This window comes from Typopeltis vanoorti, chromosome 20, assembly GCF_054136105.1.
Source record: "Typopeltis vanoorti isolate ZY-2024b chromosome 20, IOZ_Tvanoo_1.0, whole genome shotgun sequence".
NCBI lineage: Eukaryota > Metazoa > Arthropoda > Arachnida > Uropygi > Thelyphonidae > Typopeltis > Typopeltis vanoorti.
Genome location: NC_143568.1, coordinates 92,184,742 through 92,200,351, shown reverse-complemented (window position 1 = coordinate 92,200,351; position 15,610 = coordinate 92,184,742). Strand labels below are relative to the sequence as shown.

The following is a 15,610-nucleotide window of genomic DNA, read 5'->3' as shown; positions in this document are numbered from 1 at the left end:
ATTTCATAACTCCTCTCACTCTTATTCTCACTATACTCTTTCCACATCATCTTCTTCTTGTGGATTTCTAGCTTAATAAGGCTGCACATCCATTTCGCACCCAACCTATTTACTCTTCAAACACTAGGGATACGTTCAGATACCGCCTCATTCAAGCACTTTTTCAAAGATTCTCATGCATTGCTGACATTTTTTCCATTCAGTAACTGATACCATGGGACCAAAGATAGTATTCTTCTAAGTCGATCATAATTTCCAGCTTTGTAGTTCAACATGCAGCCTGTTTTAATTGGAGCTTCAATACAAGTAGATACTTCCCAAGAAAGAACAGCATGATCACTGTACCAATTGGTGGTAAACTAGCTATATTCTTGACAGAGATCCCTTCTGATGCTATGAGCAAATCCAACACTCTTTGACCTCGAGTTCCTTCTTTCACATGCTGCTTGAGAAAGTTATCCCGCAACAATTCAATAAATTCCTGTTCTTTCTGATCATGAGATTTCTCTTCTACCAATCTTTGGAAAATGAAAGTCACCCATAATGATCATTTGCTTGGTATCCATCAGGCTAAATTGGCGATGCATTTCTTCGTCCCCTACAGCTGCCAGATCTGTAGCAAGACCCCACCATATATTTCATTCTGTTAAACTCCACTTCACACCAAATAGACTCAAAGTCATCGCTACATGGGACATTGTTACCATCATTATTTTCTTGTATTTCTACCCTAACTGGACTTAAGTCATCTGATATCATCAGTAGCACTCCTCCTCTCCTATCTCTTCTGTCATTCCTAAAAATAGTATATTCGTTACACTCAATCCCATTTACCATATCTTATTCTGATAGCCAGGTTTCGCTAATGCCAACAATCTTAGACCACATCGTATTCAATAAAGCAACAAACTCAAACCCCTTTGTTTCTAATGCTCCTGGCATTTGTGGTATAGACATAATAAATTACGACCTAGCCTATTCTTATAATTAGATATACAGTGTATTTGGTCTTGTTCTAGAATTTTCTCTTTTCCCTCCCCAGACATACTTAAAAGGTCCGAATCCAAAGCATATTTTTCCACTCCTATGCCACATACATAACCATGTTCAAAGGCATTTATATCTCTATTATGTTTGTATACCATAGCTGAACTTTCACATGCATTTTTCCCATTCCTCCCTTGATGCTCTATTTTCCCTGATTCTCTGCATTAAGTCTCATACCAAGAAGTAATTTCTCTAGGCTTCTGATGCCAAATGAATTCAAGTGCAGGCCATCATTCTTATACAAATCTTTTCTGCCATCAAACACACCCCACACATCTAAAAACTCACATCCATATCTTCTACATAGCCTGCGCATGAAATCACTTGCTATCATCGCCCTCCCTCTTAACTCAGTACTATCATATCTGGGTAGTAATCCCACAATTTTTACTCTCTCACATTTCTTTCTCGCTTCTTCCAACAGACCTTTCATATCTTCTCTCATACTATGTTTGTCACCACTTAAATTATTAGTACCTACCAACACTATCATTGCTTTTATGTTTCTTTTTTGGTTTTCAATTACGTTTGTCATATTTTTAATTTTCATTCCCGGGAAACTTCTAGTTTCCTTTCCAACATTGGCTCTCATGTACTTCCTAGTTTTTGCTGCATATGTACAGCAAAAACTAGGAAGTAGATATTTCATAAGTAGGGTCAGGCAATGATGTCTTCTTAACAAGTTACCATCATTTGGACTGCTGTTGTCCTTGTGTAAATGGGTTGCCAGATTTTCTCTCAGATTGATTCCTGCACATAATGGTTGATAGTGTTCTCTCTTCAGACTTTCCTGTCAGTGCCAGTGTCCCTTAGGGCTCTGTCATTTCACCCACTCTCTTCCTGATCTATGTATTTGTATATTTGTACATATTGCAGTCAATGAGAACAGGTTGTTATCTGCTCTCATTGACTGCAAATCCTATTCATAGTTTTGCTGATGGCAGCATACTTGTTCTACTTATATGACAAGCCTTGCAGTGCTGAAAGATCTCAGACTTCAAAATCATCTGTAATAAGTGCCGTGAATACTGATCTCCACAGCATCCTTGATTTGGGTGAAAGCGACCTGTTCAACTTCAGTGCTTCCAAAATGCAGTTTTGCTTGCTTTCCTGTTAAAATCTCAGATCTTCTCTTCTTATCTTTGATAATGCTCAGCTCAACAGTTAGACCCATATTTCTCATTCTTAAACTGACCCTTACTCCTAACCTTTTCTAGCACAATCATATCATTTCTATAGCATCATCAGCTTCTAAGAATCTTGGCATCCTTTTCTACCCAAGTCAGGACTTCTCTTCTGAACAGTTACTTACTCTGTATAAATCCCAAATCTGGACAACATTGGCTCTCATGTATGGGATGGTGCATACAAGAAATTGCCTAAAAATTCCTGATCCTGTTCAAAAAAGAGTGGTCCGGTTCTCTTACAGGCTCTCCTCAGCTGCTTTCCCATAGAAGGTCGGTTTCTGCCTTGTTTCTCTTCTACAAATATTTCTATGGCCATTGTTCAGCAGGACTAGCATCCATTATGCCTGCCATTTCTCCCAGATCTACAGGAACTCATGCTAGATCTGTTCAATATCACTTTACAGTTGAACTGCATACTCACAGAACCTGCTACTTCGTCATCTTTCATTCCTTTCACCTCAGTTCTGTGGAACAGTCACTCCCATGAAGCATATCCAAAGGACTACAATCTACAGCAGTTCAAGAAGAATATCAGCCAGTTACTCTATTCCTGACTCTGCATTTCATGTGTGGGAGAAATATAAAATAAATAAATTTAATTGTTCTCAGTGTTTCAACCTCAGCCTAATTAGTATAAATAATAGTATAACAAAAGGCAAACTTGCTAATTCACCGTGTTGGTAAGCTGTATTATTAAGGTTCATGCAAAGTGTCCAAAGTCAACCTAACATTAAAATATATATATATATATATATATTATTTTTTTTGCGGTTCTGCTTCTGTTCCTGTAACATTTGTGTAATCAAGTAAATTATCCACTTAGCTAAGTAAAACAGTATTTGATAAAGTTTGGAATTCCGACTGATAAAACAAAGAATTTGCACTATCATCATATCATGTCATTTTCATGTTAGAATTATGTATAGATGTGTAGACAGTAGATCTCCTGCTACAGAGTGAGAATGGAAATAAGCAAAGAAAATGTGTTGAGAAATTGAAAAAAGCTTGTTAAGAGATCATTTAAAAATGAAATTTAAAAAAATACATTGGTATGAGAATGTTGACTCAATATAGTGCACACCATGTAAATATAACAAAACATCAAAAATCTTTCCAGTTAGCTATATAGAAAGTTTATAGTGACCACATATGTAGTTATTTATTTGTTTATTCATATGGAGTTTCCTTCCTTTTCTCCCCTGTCCCTATTGGGGAAAATTGAGCCCCCTTCATGGGCAGGTTAAGTATTTATGTCTGTAGATCCGTGTGTGTTCCTCGTGAACACACACGGATTGCCTGCTCGTAGGATGAAAAACCCCAGATAAACTGGGAGGAAAAAAACAAGTTAGCCGGTCTTGTCCATGCCCAAGACCGGCTAACTTGGCTATGGCTAAGGAAGATCCTTAAGCTCCTCACGTCAGCGATGGGAATCGAACCCAGGACACTCCTTCTCCAGGCATATGGTTGCGAAGCACAAAGCAAGCCACTAGGCTAACTGCGAGGACTTTACTGTAGTAAGTTTCCTTTACTGTAGCATAGTACCTATAATGGTTGGATAGGACTTTTCAGTAATTCATTATTGAGTTTGCTATAAAAGTGTTGGTAATAGTGGGAGTTGACAATATTTAAGATTTTTAGATCTGGAAAAGTGTAAGACAGGGTGTCAGAAGAAAAACTGTCCAAAAAAGCTACAATTATAAGTTGTCAGTCAGTCATTAGAATTTGAGGAGGCTCATATGGTGGTTTGGTATAAAATCAGTTGTAAGAATGGTTTATATTGTTTCAACTCTCATTCATCATCAATATGGATGAGTTCTAAAGAAAAGTGTTAAACCTGATATCAAATTTGGAGACTCTTTACTTTATGCAGATGATATTATACTCATAAGTAAATCCATCATAAGTCTTCAGGACTCTTTAACCAAATTGAATAATTTCTATAAAAAAACTTTTGCTATAAAAAAAACACCTGACAACTCATAGCAAAGGTGGACCAAGCTAACATCACTCCTATCCCAGTATCTCCCATAATGCAAAACACATCTCCTTGGTCCACCTTATATGTATAATGTTATGCATTAAGGGATTGGCCACTACCCAGACTAGTTTCGACCTTTATTGAGCTCTTTTCACTGGGAGCCAGGCCCAACCCAACACAGCACACTCGTAAAATAATGAAATTAAAGTCACAAGGTAAATACATTATATATGTGAGTGCATTGTATTCTAATAAATTACGGATCATATAATCTTTAATATGTGAATAATGATAATGAATGGCATACAAAACAATGTGCAGTGTACATATAGTATGCACAAATTATACTATGTAATATACTAGATAATATGTTGTACTACCTTACCCCAGTAATGTAGTACAACACCATATTCAGTCCTGAAGATATTTTCAGGCACAAACTTTGTTTGCTCACACTTGGATAAAGGATCAAACTAAATTTATTATAGTATTAAAGTCAGTTTTAATTTATGGATAGGAGAATTGGATTGGAAATAAAACAGCCGATCAGAAACCACTGATATATGAGCGTTCTGAGAAAAATTAAGTTAATGAACAGATGACATCCATGGCAGAAGAGAGAAAGAGAGAACCTTATCATTCAGGAATGTGACTAGAGAAATATTAAGGTAGTATGGTCACTTAAATAGAATGAAGAGGAAAGATTAGTAAAGCAGCTGTTTAGTACCAGAATGGCTGAAGTAATGTCCAGAGGAAGATCAATGTCTAGGCAGACTGAAATATAAGATCTGATAGTACTGGATTTCTAACAAATATATAATATATATAAAGGACATAAAGGATTTCAGCTGTTTAAGCACAATTTAGGCTGTTTGACCAGGTGGATAGCATATCTGCTCTTCAGCCAACAGGCTGCAAGGTTTGAATCTCACCATAGTCATGGATGCTTATGCTTATCTTTATAGGTGAGAGAGAAATTTCATTCTCCTGGTATGAGACCACTGCCCCCTCTTATTTGGAGGCCTGAAGTGGTGTGAAAAATTTTTCATGTTTGGTCTCTAGAGCAAGGTTTCTGGACTATGTTAAGAATAAAAATACAGAAACATATATAAAATTGATAAAATTAGAAACAAAGATCCTTAGCCCACACAGCATAAAATGTACTATAGGTCTCTAAATAACTTTTGTGGGTGGAACTCGCATAGAGATGATAAGCATAGTATAGTGAGGCATTAGTTAAATAAATTTGTGGAATGAGAGAGAAATTAGCCAGGACAGTATTCAAATCAATCTTGACTTATGGATCTGTGAGCTGGGTTAAAATTAAAATTGTTAATCAAGACTAGGGAATAGTGATAGAGAGTTCTGAGAAATATCAGGGGAAGAATTATATTCAAAATAAAGTTATTATGAAGGAACATTGGACATCCATCATTAGTATTCAAGGATGCTTGAGCAAAAATAACCTAAGGTTTTATGGTCAGTTAAACAGAATAGGAAAGGTTAACAATGCAGTTGTTTTGTGCCAGAATGGCAAGAAAAATGCAGAAGACCAAGCCCTAGGTGGATTGGTGCAGTTAGAAGTGCCTTAGAAGACTGAAATATTTTTGTTGGAAGTTTTTTCCCACTTGGTTAGACTATAATAAATTTAGTTTAATCCTTTATCCAAGTGTAAGCAAACAAAGTTTGCACCCGAAGTATCTTCAGGACTGAGGTAACTCATGATGAAGGTGGACTAAGTTCTCATCACTTGTCTTAGTATCTCCCATAATGCAAAGCACATCTCCTTGCGGACATGTATAATGCTATGCATTAAGGGAAGGGCCACTATCCAGAGCAGTTTCGACCTTTATTGAGGTCTTGTCAGTGGGAGCCAGACCCAGAGGTGGTGAAACTAAGGTGGAAGTAATGGAGAAGTCATATTTACCTATACGAGTTGCCAAAAGGTGTTTCACCTTATTATTAAATTACTCTGGATTAGAGAAAGATGTTGGAAGTTTTTTCCCACTTGGTTAGACTATAATAAATTTAGTTTAATCCTTTATCCAAGTGTAAGCAAACAAAGTTTGCACCTGAAGTATCTTCAGGACTGAGGCAACTCCTGGTAAAGGTGGACTAAGCTCTTATCACTTGTCTTAGTTATCTCCCATAATGCAAAGCACATCTCCTTGCAGATATGTATAATGTTGTGCATTAAGGGAAAGGCCACTACCCAGACCGGTTTCGACCTTTATTAAGGTCTCATCAGTATCCTTAATGCATAGCATTATACATGTCTGCAAGGAGATGTGCTTTGCATTATGGGAGATACTAAGACAAGTGATGAGAGCTTAGTCCACCTTTACCACAAGTTGCCTAAGTCCTGAAGATACTTCAGGTGCAAACTTTGTTTGCTTACGCTTGGATAAAGGAGTAATCTAAATTTATTAAAGACTGAAATATAAGATCTGACAATATTGAATTCCTGATAAATAACAGACTAAATGTGAAGAAAATTGTTAATAGGAAGCTGGTACAATATTGTTAGCATTCAGGAATGGGTGAGCAAAGCTAACATTGTCGTTTAAACAGAATGGGTAATGAAAGGGTTGCAAAATAAGTGTTTGATGCCAGGATAGAAAAGACCCAGGAAGACCAAGATCTAGATGTGCTAAGCTGTATGCAGTTCGAAGTGTATTGGAAGACTGAAAAATACGATCTGACAATATTAGAATCCCAACAAATATCAGACTGATTTGAAAGAAAATTGTTGATGAAGTTCATACAGTTCAGGCTTACCATAACAAACTACTGAAAAGCTTGACCCACCCCCCTCAATATGCACTATAGGGAATTGTGATTATGCTAAATAAAATTCACTATAGTAAACTGTCTGCTATAACAAACTATTTATGTCCCTACAATTTTATAAACTTGTAGGGACATAAATAGTAGGGACCACTCCTCTTGATGGTGCATATAAGAAATCTGATGATGTTGCAAACATCATTATAGCAACCTCATGAACTCACTGTAATAAACTATTAAGAGCGCTAAATGAAGTTCCATAGGCATGGTGCCCTTCTAAAGTAAATATGCTATGTCAGATTATCCACTGTAACAGATTATTTCTTTGAGTTTGTTATAGCGATAGACTTGACTTATAGAAAGAAAACAATTAAAATGACAGTAATTTAAAAGAAAAAAAAGTTGAGGTAGAGAGATTAGAGGTGGTGGTGAGTGAGAAACAAAAAAAAACTAGAGAAGGAAAAAAATGGTTCTATTAGAGACTTTGTACTTATCAAGAAAAGGAGCAAAATAGCATACAATATATTATGAAGAATGAGGCTATTCTTCTTCATCGCATGTATAGTTCACAGTTGACTCAACCAACTAGTTGTGAATTCAAATCCCACTGTGAACATGGATGTTTGTGAGTGTCTTAGGGTTGGAGATGAATTTTAATCACCTGGTATGAGGCCATTGTCCCAAAAAGTGTAAATTATGCAAAAAATATATATTTTGAATGCATTTAAAATGAGGTCAAAAAATTCACTCGCAACTTGTCTTTGTTTACTCGCCTGTGGTGAGCAGGTGAGTGAATTTCTGGAGCCCTGCTAATAAGTATGGTTATTTGACACTGTTTGATACAGATACTGCTTTAAATGGTATTAACAACTATGGTGATTTGTAGTGAGATAGAGAATATTTTATTTAAGTTAGCTATCAGATTGTTACTGAAGTATGTTTGCCTGGAGAGTACATGACCAGAATACAGTTATGCATAAGAGAAAATAACAGAGAAATTGTGAGGTGTTTATGTTAGTATGAATGAATTTTTTAAAGCTGGAGTCATTTAAGACTAAAAGAGGTTTTTTTTTTTTTTTTTTTTGGTGCTTATATTTAGGTTACTAAATGAAATTTTTTTTAAAAAAGTTAATTTCATTAATATTTTAATGCTTAGATCTGATAGCAAGGAATCCAAGGTCAAAGCAGTGGCAACTTTGGACAGTCTGGTTGGCAGAATGGTTAATGTCTGCACTCTGAACAGCACACTGTAGGTTCAAATTCCACCATGGTCATGGATGTTTGTGATTGTCTTTAGATGGTCAATGAATTTCATTGCCTCGTGCAAAACTGTCATCCTACTTATTGAATATTGAAGTGGCTTGAAAAAGCTCCATGTTTTAGTCTCTGTATGTAAAAATAATTAAATTATAATAAAATTAATAAAAATATAATACAGATTTGTATAAAAGTTTTGTAGATCTGGAAAAAGCATATAACAAGGTGCCAAGAGGAAAGCTCTTCAAAACACTACAGTTATATTGTGTAAATGATGTATTATATCAAGCAATACATGGTCTCTATTTGAGCTGTAAGTCAATTGTTAGAATTGGAGGTACACCAAGATGAACTGATGTTGAATAGGGTGTGAGACAGGGGTGCACATTATCTTTCCTTCATAATATGATCCATATTCATTTTCTGTATAATAAAATTAGTTTAATCCTTTATCCAGTCAGATTCAGTTTGCGCCTGAAAGTATCTTCAGGATTGGGGTAAGGTGGTACAACACCAGGGCAACTCATTGCAAAGGTGGAGTAAGCTACCAACACTCCTATCTCAGTATATCTCCCATAATGCAAAACACATCTCCTTGCGGATATGTCTAATGTTATGCATTAAGGGAAGGGCCACTACCCAGACTAGTTTCGACCTTTATTGAGGTCTCTTCAGTGGGAGCCAGGCTCAAGTGGAGATACCAGGCAGAAGCATTAGCAGGTCATCTCCACCTATAGGAGTTGCCAAATGGTGTACCACCCTTTTTTAATAAATTACTCTGGATTTAGAGAAAGATGTTGAAAGTTTATTTTTCACTTGGTTAGAGTATAATAAAATTAGTTTAATCCTTTATCCAAGTGTGAGCAAACAAAGTTTGCGCCTGAAAGTATCTTCAGGACTGGGGTAAGGTGGTACAACACCAGGGCAACATTAGACATATCCGCAAGGAGATGTGTTTTGCATTATGGAAAATATACTGAGATAGGAGTGTTGGTAGCTTACTCCACCTTTGCAATGAGTTGTCCTGGTGTTGTACCACCTTACCCCAGTCCTGAAGATACTTTCAGACGCAAACTTTGTTTGCTCACACTTGGATAAAGGATTAAACTAATTTTATTATACTCTAACCAAGTGGAAAATAAACTTTCAACAAAAAAATTCATTTTCTGTATGGATCACATTATGAAGGAAAGTGGTATTAAAGCTGATATCAAAATTGGCAATGTTGATCTTAGCTGTTTACTTTATGCGATGATGTTGTACTTCTGAATAAAGCCAGCATATGAAAATCAGCAATAAGAAGACAAAGACAATGAAAATAGGCAGACGCATGAAATCAGTTTTAGGTTGTTTCTGAATTGTGTGACAAGCAGTTAGCAATTTGATCTAGTGCATAAAAAGTTTAGTACATATTAGTGGATATTCAATACCTATTCGGTACCTTACTTACACGGATCACACACAAAGAAAATTATTGTTGTTCCAATAAAACAGCAGGTTTCACGTGAGTACTTTTATACCTTTTCTTGTAAAAATAATTTCATATAGGTACGTGAGAAATTGCATTCTAGCGATTTTGTAAATTTAACTTTTTTTTTTACAGATAATATCATAGCTGAACCAAAACATTACCGGTGTTCCCTGATTTTCCAAAAAGTTTTTTGTTTTTTCAAATGAATCTATGAAGCATTTAAAGCTAGAACATTTGACAAAAGTTCATGCTGATAAAAAAGATAAGGATTTATCATATTTTCAAGCACTGAAAGAAAAATTTTCAAAACAACCAACATTGGCAGGTATGTTTTCAGCAGCATCCAAACTAGATGATGGGTTGCATGCCTCTGACAACATTTCCTTACTGATTGCTAAATCAGGAAAACCGCATAATGTTGGTGAAGAACTAATCCCACCAGCTGTTAGTGAGGTCATATGCACTGTACTGCACAATCCAACCTCTGATATTATCAAGAAAATTCCTTTGAGCAATAATACAGTGCAATGAAGAATTGATGAAATGACCCAGGATGTTGAAGACTCATTATGTGAGTATTTAAAAACAGCCGAGCTCTCTATACAACTTGATGAGTCTACTTTACCAAGAAATGAACGCTTATTTTTAGCATATGTACGATACATAAAAGAAGAAAAAATTTCATCATCATCATCAAATTCCTGCCATGTACCCTCAAGGGGTGTACAGGATATGATAGTACTACATGAAACATTTACATCATTACTAACTTCCTATCTACAATTTTTCTCCAAAATCACTCTATTACCTGTCAAGACTCCAACATTATCAGGTCTTATATTTCTATCATCTAAGGCACTTTGTACAGTATCAATCCACCTATATCTTGGTCTTCCTCTGGGTCATTTTCCTGCCAACCTGGCAGAGAACACTTGTTTTGCTAATCTTACCTCGCCCATTCTGTATAAGTGACCATACCACCTGAGATTAGCTCTGCTAACACATTCCTGGATGCTGACAATGTCAAGTTCTTTCCTAATATTCTCGTTTTTAATATGATATTGCCATTGATGCCATCTGTTCATGCCTCTAATCTTTCTCAGGACTCTCATATCTGCGGTCTCTAGTCTTTGGTCAAATGTTTTACTTCTGACCCAGCTCTCAGATCCCTAAGTTAAAACTGGTTTGAACACTGTCTTGTATACAGCTAATTTAGTGTTCCTACTAATTTCTCTCTTATTCCATATGAATTTATTCAATTGACTTCCTACCACACCAGCTTTGTTGATTCTGTTGTCTATTTCCATATTTAATTTACCATCTTCACTAAAAATCATGCCTAAGTAGATGAAATGTTTTACTTGTTCTACAGGTTCTCCACTTTTCAGGTTAATCGTTGAAAATGTCAACATTGACATTTTCAGTGATTCTGCCAATTTTCATTGTCTTTTTATTGCTGACCTTTATACCATATGTATTACAACAGTTATTCAATTTAGTCAGAGAATCTTGCAGACTTGTAGCGGATTTATTTAGAGGTATAACATCGTCCGCAAAGAGCTAACATTGACATCTCCAATTTTGATATCATGTTTAATACTACTTTCCTTCATAATATGATCCATATAGATAATGAATAATAGAGGGGATAATGTACATCCTTGTCTCACACCAGATTTAACATTAAACCATCTTCCTGTACTGCCTTCAATTCTAACTGCTGATTTACAACTCAAATAAAGACTAAGTATTGCTTGATATAATGCCCCATTGACACCATATAACTGTAGTATATTGAATAGCTTCTCTCTTGGCACCTTGTCGTATGCTTTTTCATGATTTCTCCACTATTTATCGTAAAGTGAAGATCTGATCCTGTCAGCCTCTGTTTGGCCTGAATCCAGCTTGTTCTTCACCAAGCTTTTCTTCCACAATTCTTCTCAACCGTTTCTCAAGTATACTTGCATAGATCTTGCCAGGAACACTCAGTAGGGAAATACCTCTGTAATTCTCACATTCAGTTTTATTTCCCTTTTTATATATAGGTATTATGAGAGCTCTACTGAAATCCTTGGAAATTTTCCCTCTGTCCAGGCCTTTTGAATTGTGCAGTGCAGCCACTGTAAGACTTTTATACCACCATACTTCAGCATTTCTGGTCGAATATCATCTACTCCTGCTGCCTTTCCACATTTCAAGCTTTTGATGGCTTTTTCTACTTCAAGTATGGATATGTATTCCTGACTGCATATCTGGTCAGTGTTTTTTATCACTGTGCTGTCATCACTGTTTGTTTCATTTAGCAAATTTTCAAAGTAATTACTCCATACTTCAAGAATATCTTTTTCTCCAGTTTTCATGTTACATTTATCATCTCTAATTCCTTTTACAGCACTCTTTTCTCCATTCCTAAGCTTCTTCAACAACCTCCAGAATATTTTGCCACCTTCTTGATATTTATTTTGTATGTTCTTGCCAAAGTCCTCCCATGACTTTTGTTTAGCTAGTTTTTAATAGTGTTTCGCTTTCTTACATTTGTCTCTGTATTCTCTAAGAGCACAAGCTGATTTATTTGCCAGGAACTTTTGATATGCTTTCTTCTTTTCCTTCACTGCCTCTTTAACTTCCTGTGTCCACCATGGAGTTCTAATTTTTCTATCCTTGCAGACAACTTCACCACATGCCTCTCTAGCTGAATCAATCAGGGTTTTCTTCAAGGCTCACCACTGAATCTCCAAGGTTTGGTTCCTGTTCTCAAACTCTTTCATGTTTCCTTCAATAATCTTTGTGTATTTTAGTCTACAGTTCACATCTGAGAGCTGCTCAACTTTTATTTGCTTTAAAACTTTCTTACATGTCATTCTTTTCAATATGAAATTCAATTTTATCGTGCTCAAGATTAAATAGTGATCACTTCCAATTTAAAATCCTCTGTACACTCTGGTGTCCTGCACCAGGGAGAAAACATCGCTATCAACAATAACATAGTCAATGACACTTTTTCTTATTCCTTGCCTCTTCCCTCCATGTGAATTTGTGCACATTTTTATGTTGGAACATGATGTTAGTAATAACCAGTCCATTTTTTTGAGCAGAAACCCAACATTTATTTGCCATTATTATTAACTTTCCTCTTTCCTCCAAATTTTCCCAAAACATTTTTGTATGTCTGACAATCACTTCCTACTCTGCTATTTAGATCCCCAACAATGACCAACTTTTCCTTTTTCAGTAGCTTTCTCTAGAACCTCAAAAAATTCCTTCACTTTTACTTTAGTAGAACCTTTGTGGGACCATATACACAAATATATGTCTCATTGTCCAGTTCCCCATTCTCATATTTGCCCACATTACTCTACTTGAAACTGACTGCCATTCAAGAAGATTAGCCTCGTATTTTGTGTTGAATACTATGGCTACTCCTTCTTTTCGTTGATTGTCATTGCCTGAATATAACATTTTGTATTTATTGCTCAGAAAGATCTCACCAGCTTTTGTCTTTTTTGTTTCAGTCACCCCTATTATGTCGATCTGGTACTTATCTAATTCCTCTGCTAGCTCCATTTCTTTGCCATTCGGGCTTCTTATGTTGATAGTATCGATCTTTAACTCTGGTGATGTTGAGTTGGGGGTGTGTTTTCAGGTATGTTCCAGTAGCTGACTTTTCGCTGTTTGCCCTGGTTCCCTGGCAAAAACAACGGGGGCCTTGTTTAACCAGGCGACACCCCAGCTGGCATGAAATTTTGTCATGTTGTACCATCATTTTTTATTTTGGTTTAACCACTACTAATGCAATTTGGTCGGCTAAATCCCAATTTGCCAGCCCATCCTCGTTCGTTCAGTATCTAGGTAGATACCCAACTGGGTGCACCATGAGAAGGTGAGGATTGGACATTAGGTCAGAAGCCCTGGTTCGGTTCTCCGCATTCCTTTAAAGGGTATGTGGAGGTCTCCTCTCAGTTATACAGCTTTGACCCTTAAGTACCCCAAGAAAAAAAGAAAAAAAAAAAATTGCCAAGAATTATTATTTGCTAAAAATTTGCTGACACTAAAGTTTAAGACATTGATATTTGTTTAAAACATTTAATAAGTAATAATTACTGCTCAGCATGTAGAGAAAACTATTATAATCCCTTCTTAACTTTTATCTACATTTTCAACTTAGCATACTTTAAAATGAAAAAGGTCTTTTTCTTTGACAGTGCTAATTGTCACTAAAGATTTGAATTAGTGAATGACTAATGAGAAGTGAAAGTTGATCACGACAGCAATGCTAAGCCAGTAGAAATAGGTCAGCTATGAAGATGTGTATATGATTGGTGCTATATTAAGAAAAGATCACACAACTAAACAGCTTTGCTGTTTAGTTGTGTGATCTTTTCTTAATATATCTTAATTTTCTTAATATAAAAGTTGTGTGATCTTTTCTTAATAGCTGTTGATTGTGGAGTTGAAATCTGATTCTTTTCAACTCCAAATTCCAAAATACCTGAAACTTCCATAACAACATCCACTATCTATTTCTTAAAGTTTTAAACTTTTTTCATGTGTGAGGTATATGCGAAACTTTAATTTCTTTTTTCATAAAGTAAAATTAGAGGTGCAAGATATACACGAAGGTGAGTTATATTCAAATAAATATGGTGGTATGTGGTTGAAATGAAAGCAGTCTTTTCTCGATGTAGACAAAGTTACAGTTCTTTAGTTGCATGAAAACTAGTTGAAAATTTTAATATTTCTCTTCTGTCCAATTCCAGAAATAAAATTTTTAGATGGGACATCTCAAAATGTTGTATTTAGACAATTACAACTAGCCATATGTATATGTTTTTTTTTTTTTTTTTTCAAATACAAACTGTATTGGAGAAGTATTAGTTAAAAAGGATAAAATAGTACATTTTTAATTATAAAACAATAAAAGAAGAAGTCGGCAAACATTTACGTATGAAATAAGACTAAAATTGTTCATTTTTTTAAAGAAATTCATCGGATTTCACTGGATAAAAAAAAAAATCTAAAAAGATAGCTAAATAGCAGATATTTTATCAGGATCATAGATTTTATCCTTGCTTATTCTTCAGATTTGACACCTTCCAGTTTTTATCTTTAAAAATATTTAACACATTTCATGCTAGGTTGTGTCTTGCATTAACTTATAGGTAGAACACGAGACAGACCCCCAGGTGTGATTGGGTTAAAAGATAAACAAATTTCACACTTTAGAAGATTTGAAAGCCAGTATTAGAAATTAAAAGTTAAAAACATCATCCAGGATACTTTGGATTATTGACAATAAAATATTACATACAAAAGAGTCTGCATTGCAGAGAAGAAAGTCATTTCCAGCGTTTGATTTTCTTGTAGTAAATGCTAAAAAAAATTAAACTATAGTATCTCATCCGATTGCTTTACTTTATGAACATCCTATATTAGCATTATATTTGAAAAGCAATTATTTGTACTTGTTAAGAGGTTAACATTGCTATGCACTAATAATATCTTATTTCGTTGCATAATTACAGAGTGCACTGGGTGAACCGATAATTTTAGAAACTTTAGATACAAGCAATGGTGTTCTTTTCCCATTTTATGATCCTGATGTTAATCTTCTCTATTTATGTGCCAAGGTAAGTATTTCTTAGAAGTTTGATTATTAATACTTATATGATTTATAGATATGATCTTACTATATACATAAATTACATAAAGAAAATTGTTATTATTATTATTAATATCTGACCTCCATAGAGTCACTCATCATGGGAGGTACACACTATTGCACACAATGCTCATCCAACTGTGCCTTAAAATGATTCAATATGTCTACATTCACAGCACACTTAGGCAATGCATTCCACTCACCAACCACACTCAATGCAAAGA

The 15,610-nt window shown here is 35.3% G+C and overlaps 1 protein-coding gene across 1 annotated transcript in view; it reads left to right on the top strand.

The window, feature by feature from the left end:
• LOC150095655 (coronin-1C-like) overlaps positions 1–15,610 on the top strand; it is a 145,823-nt gene that overhangs the window by 62,422 nt on the left and 67,791 nt on the right. Inside the window, exon 6 of the mRNA XM_090409935.1 lies at positions 15,250–15,354. Within this exon, the coding sequence (XP_090266061.1) occupies positions 15,250–15,354 (105 nt within the window). The remainder of the gene's footprint in view (positions 1–15,249; positions 15,355–15,610) is intronic.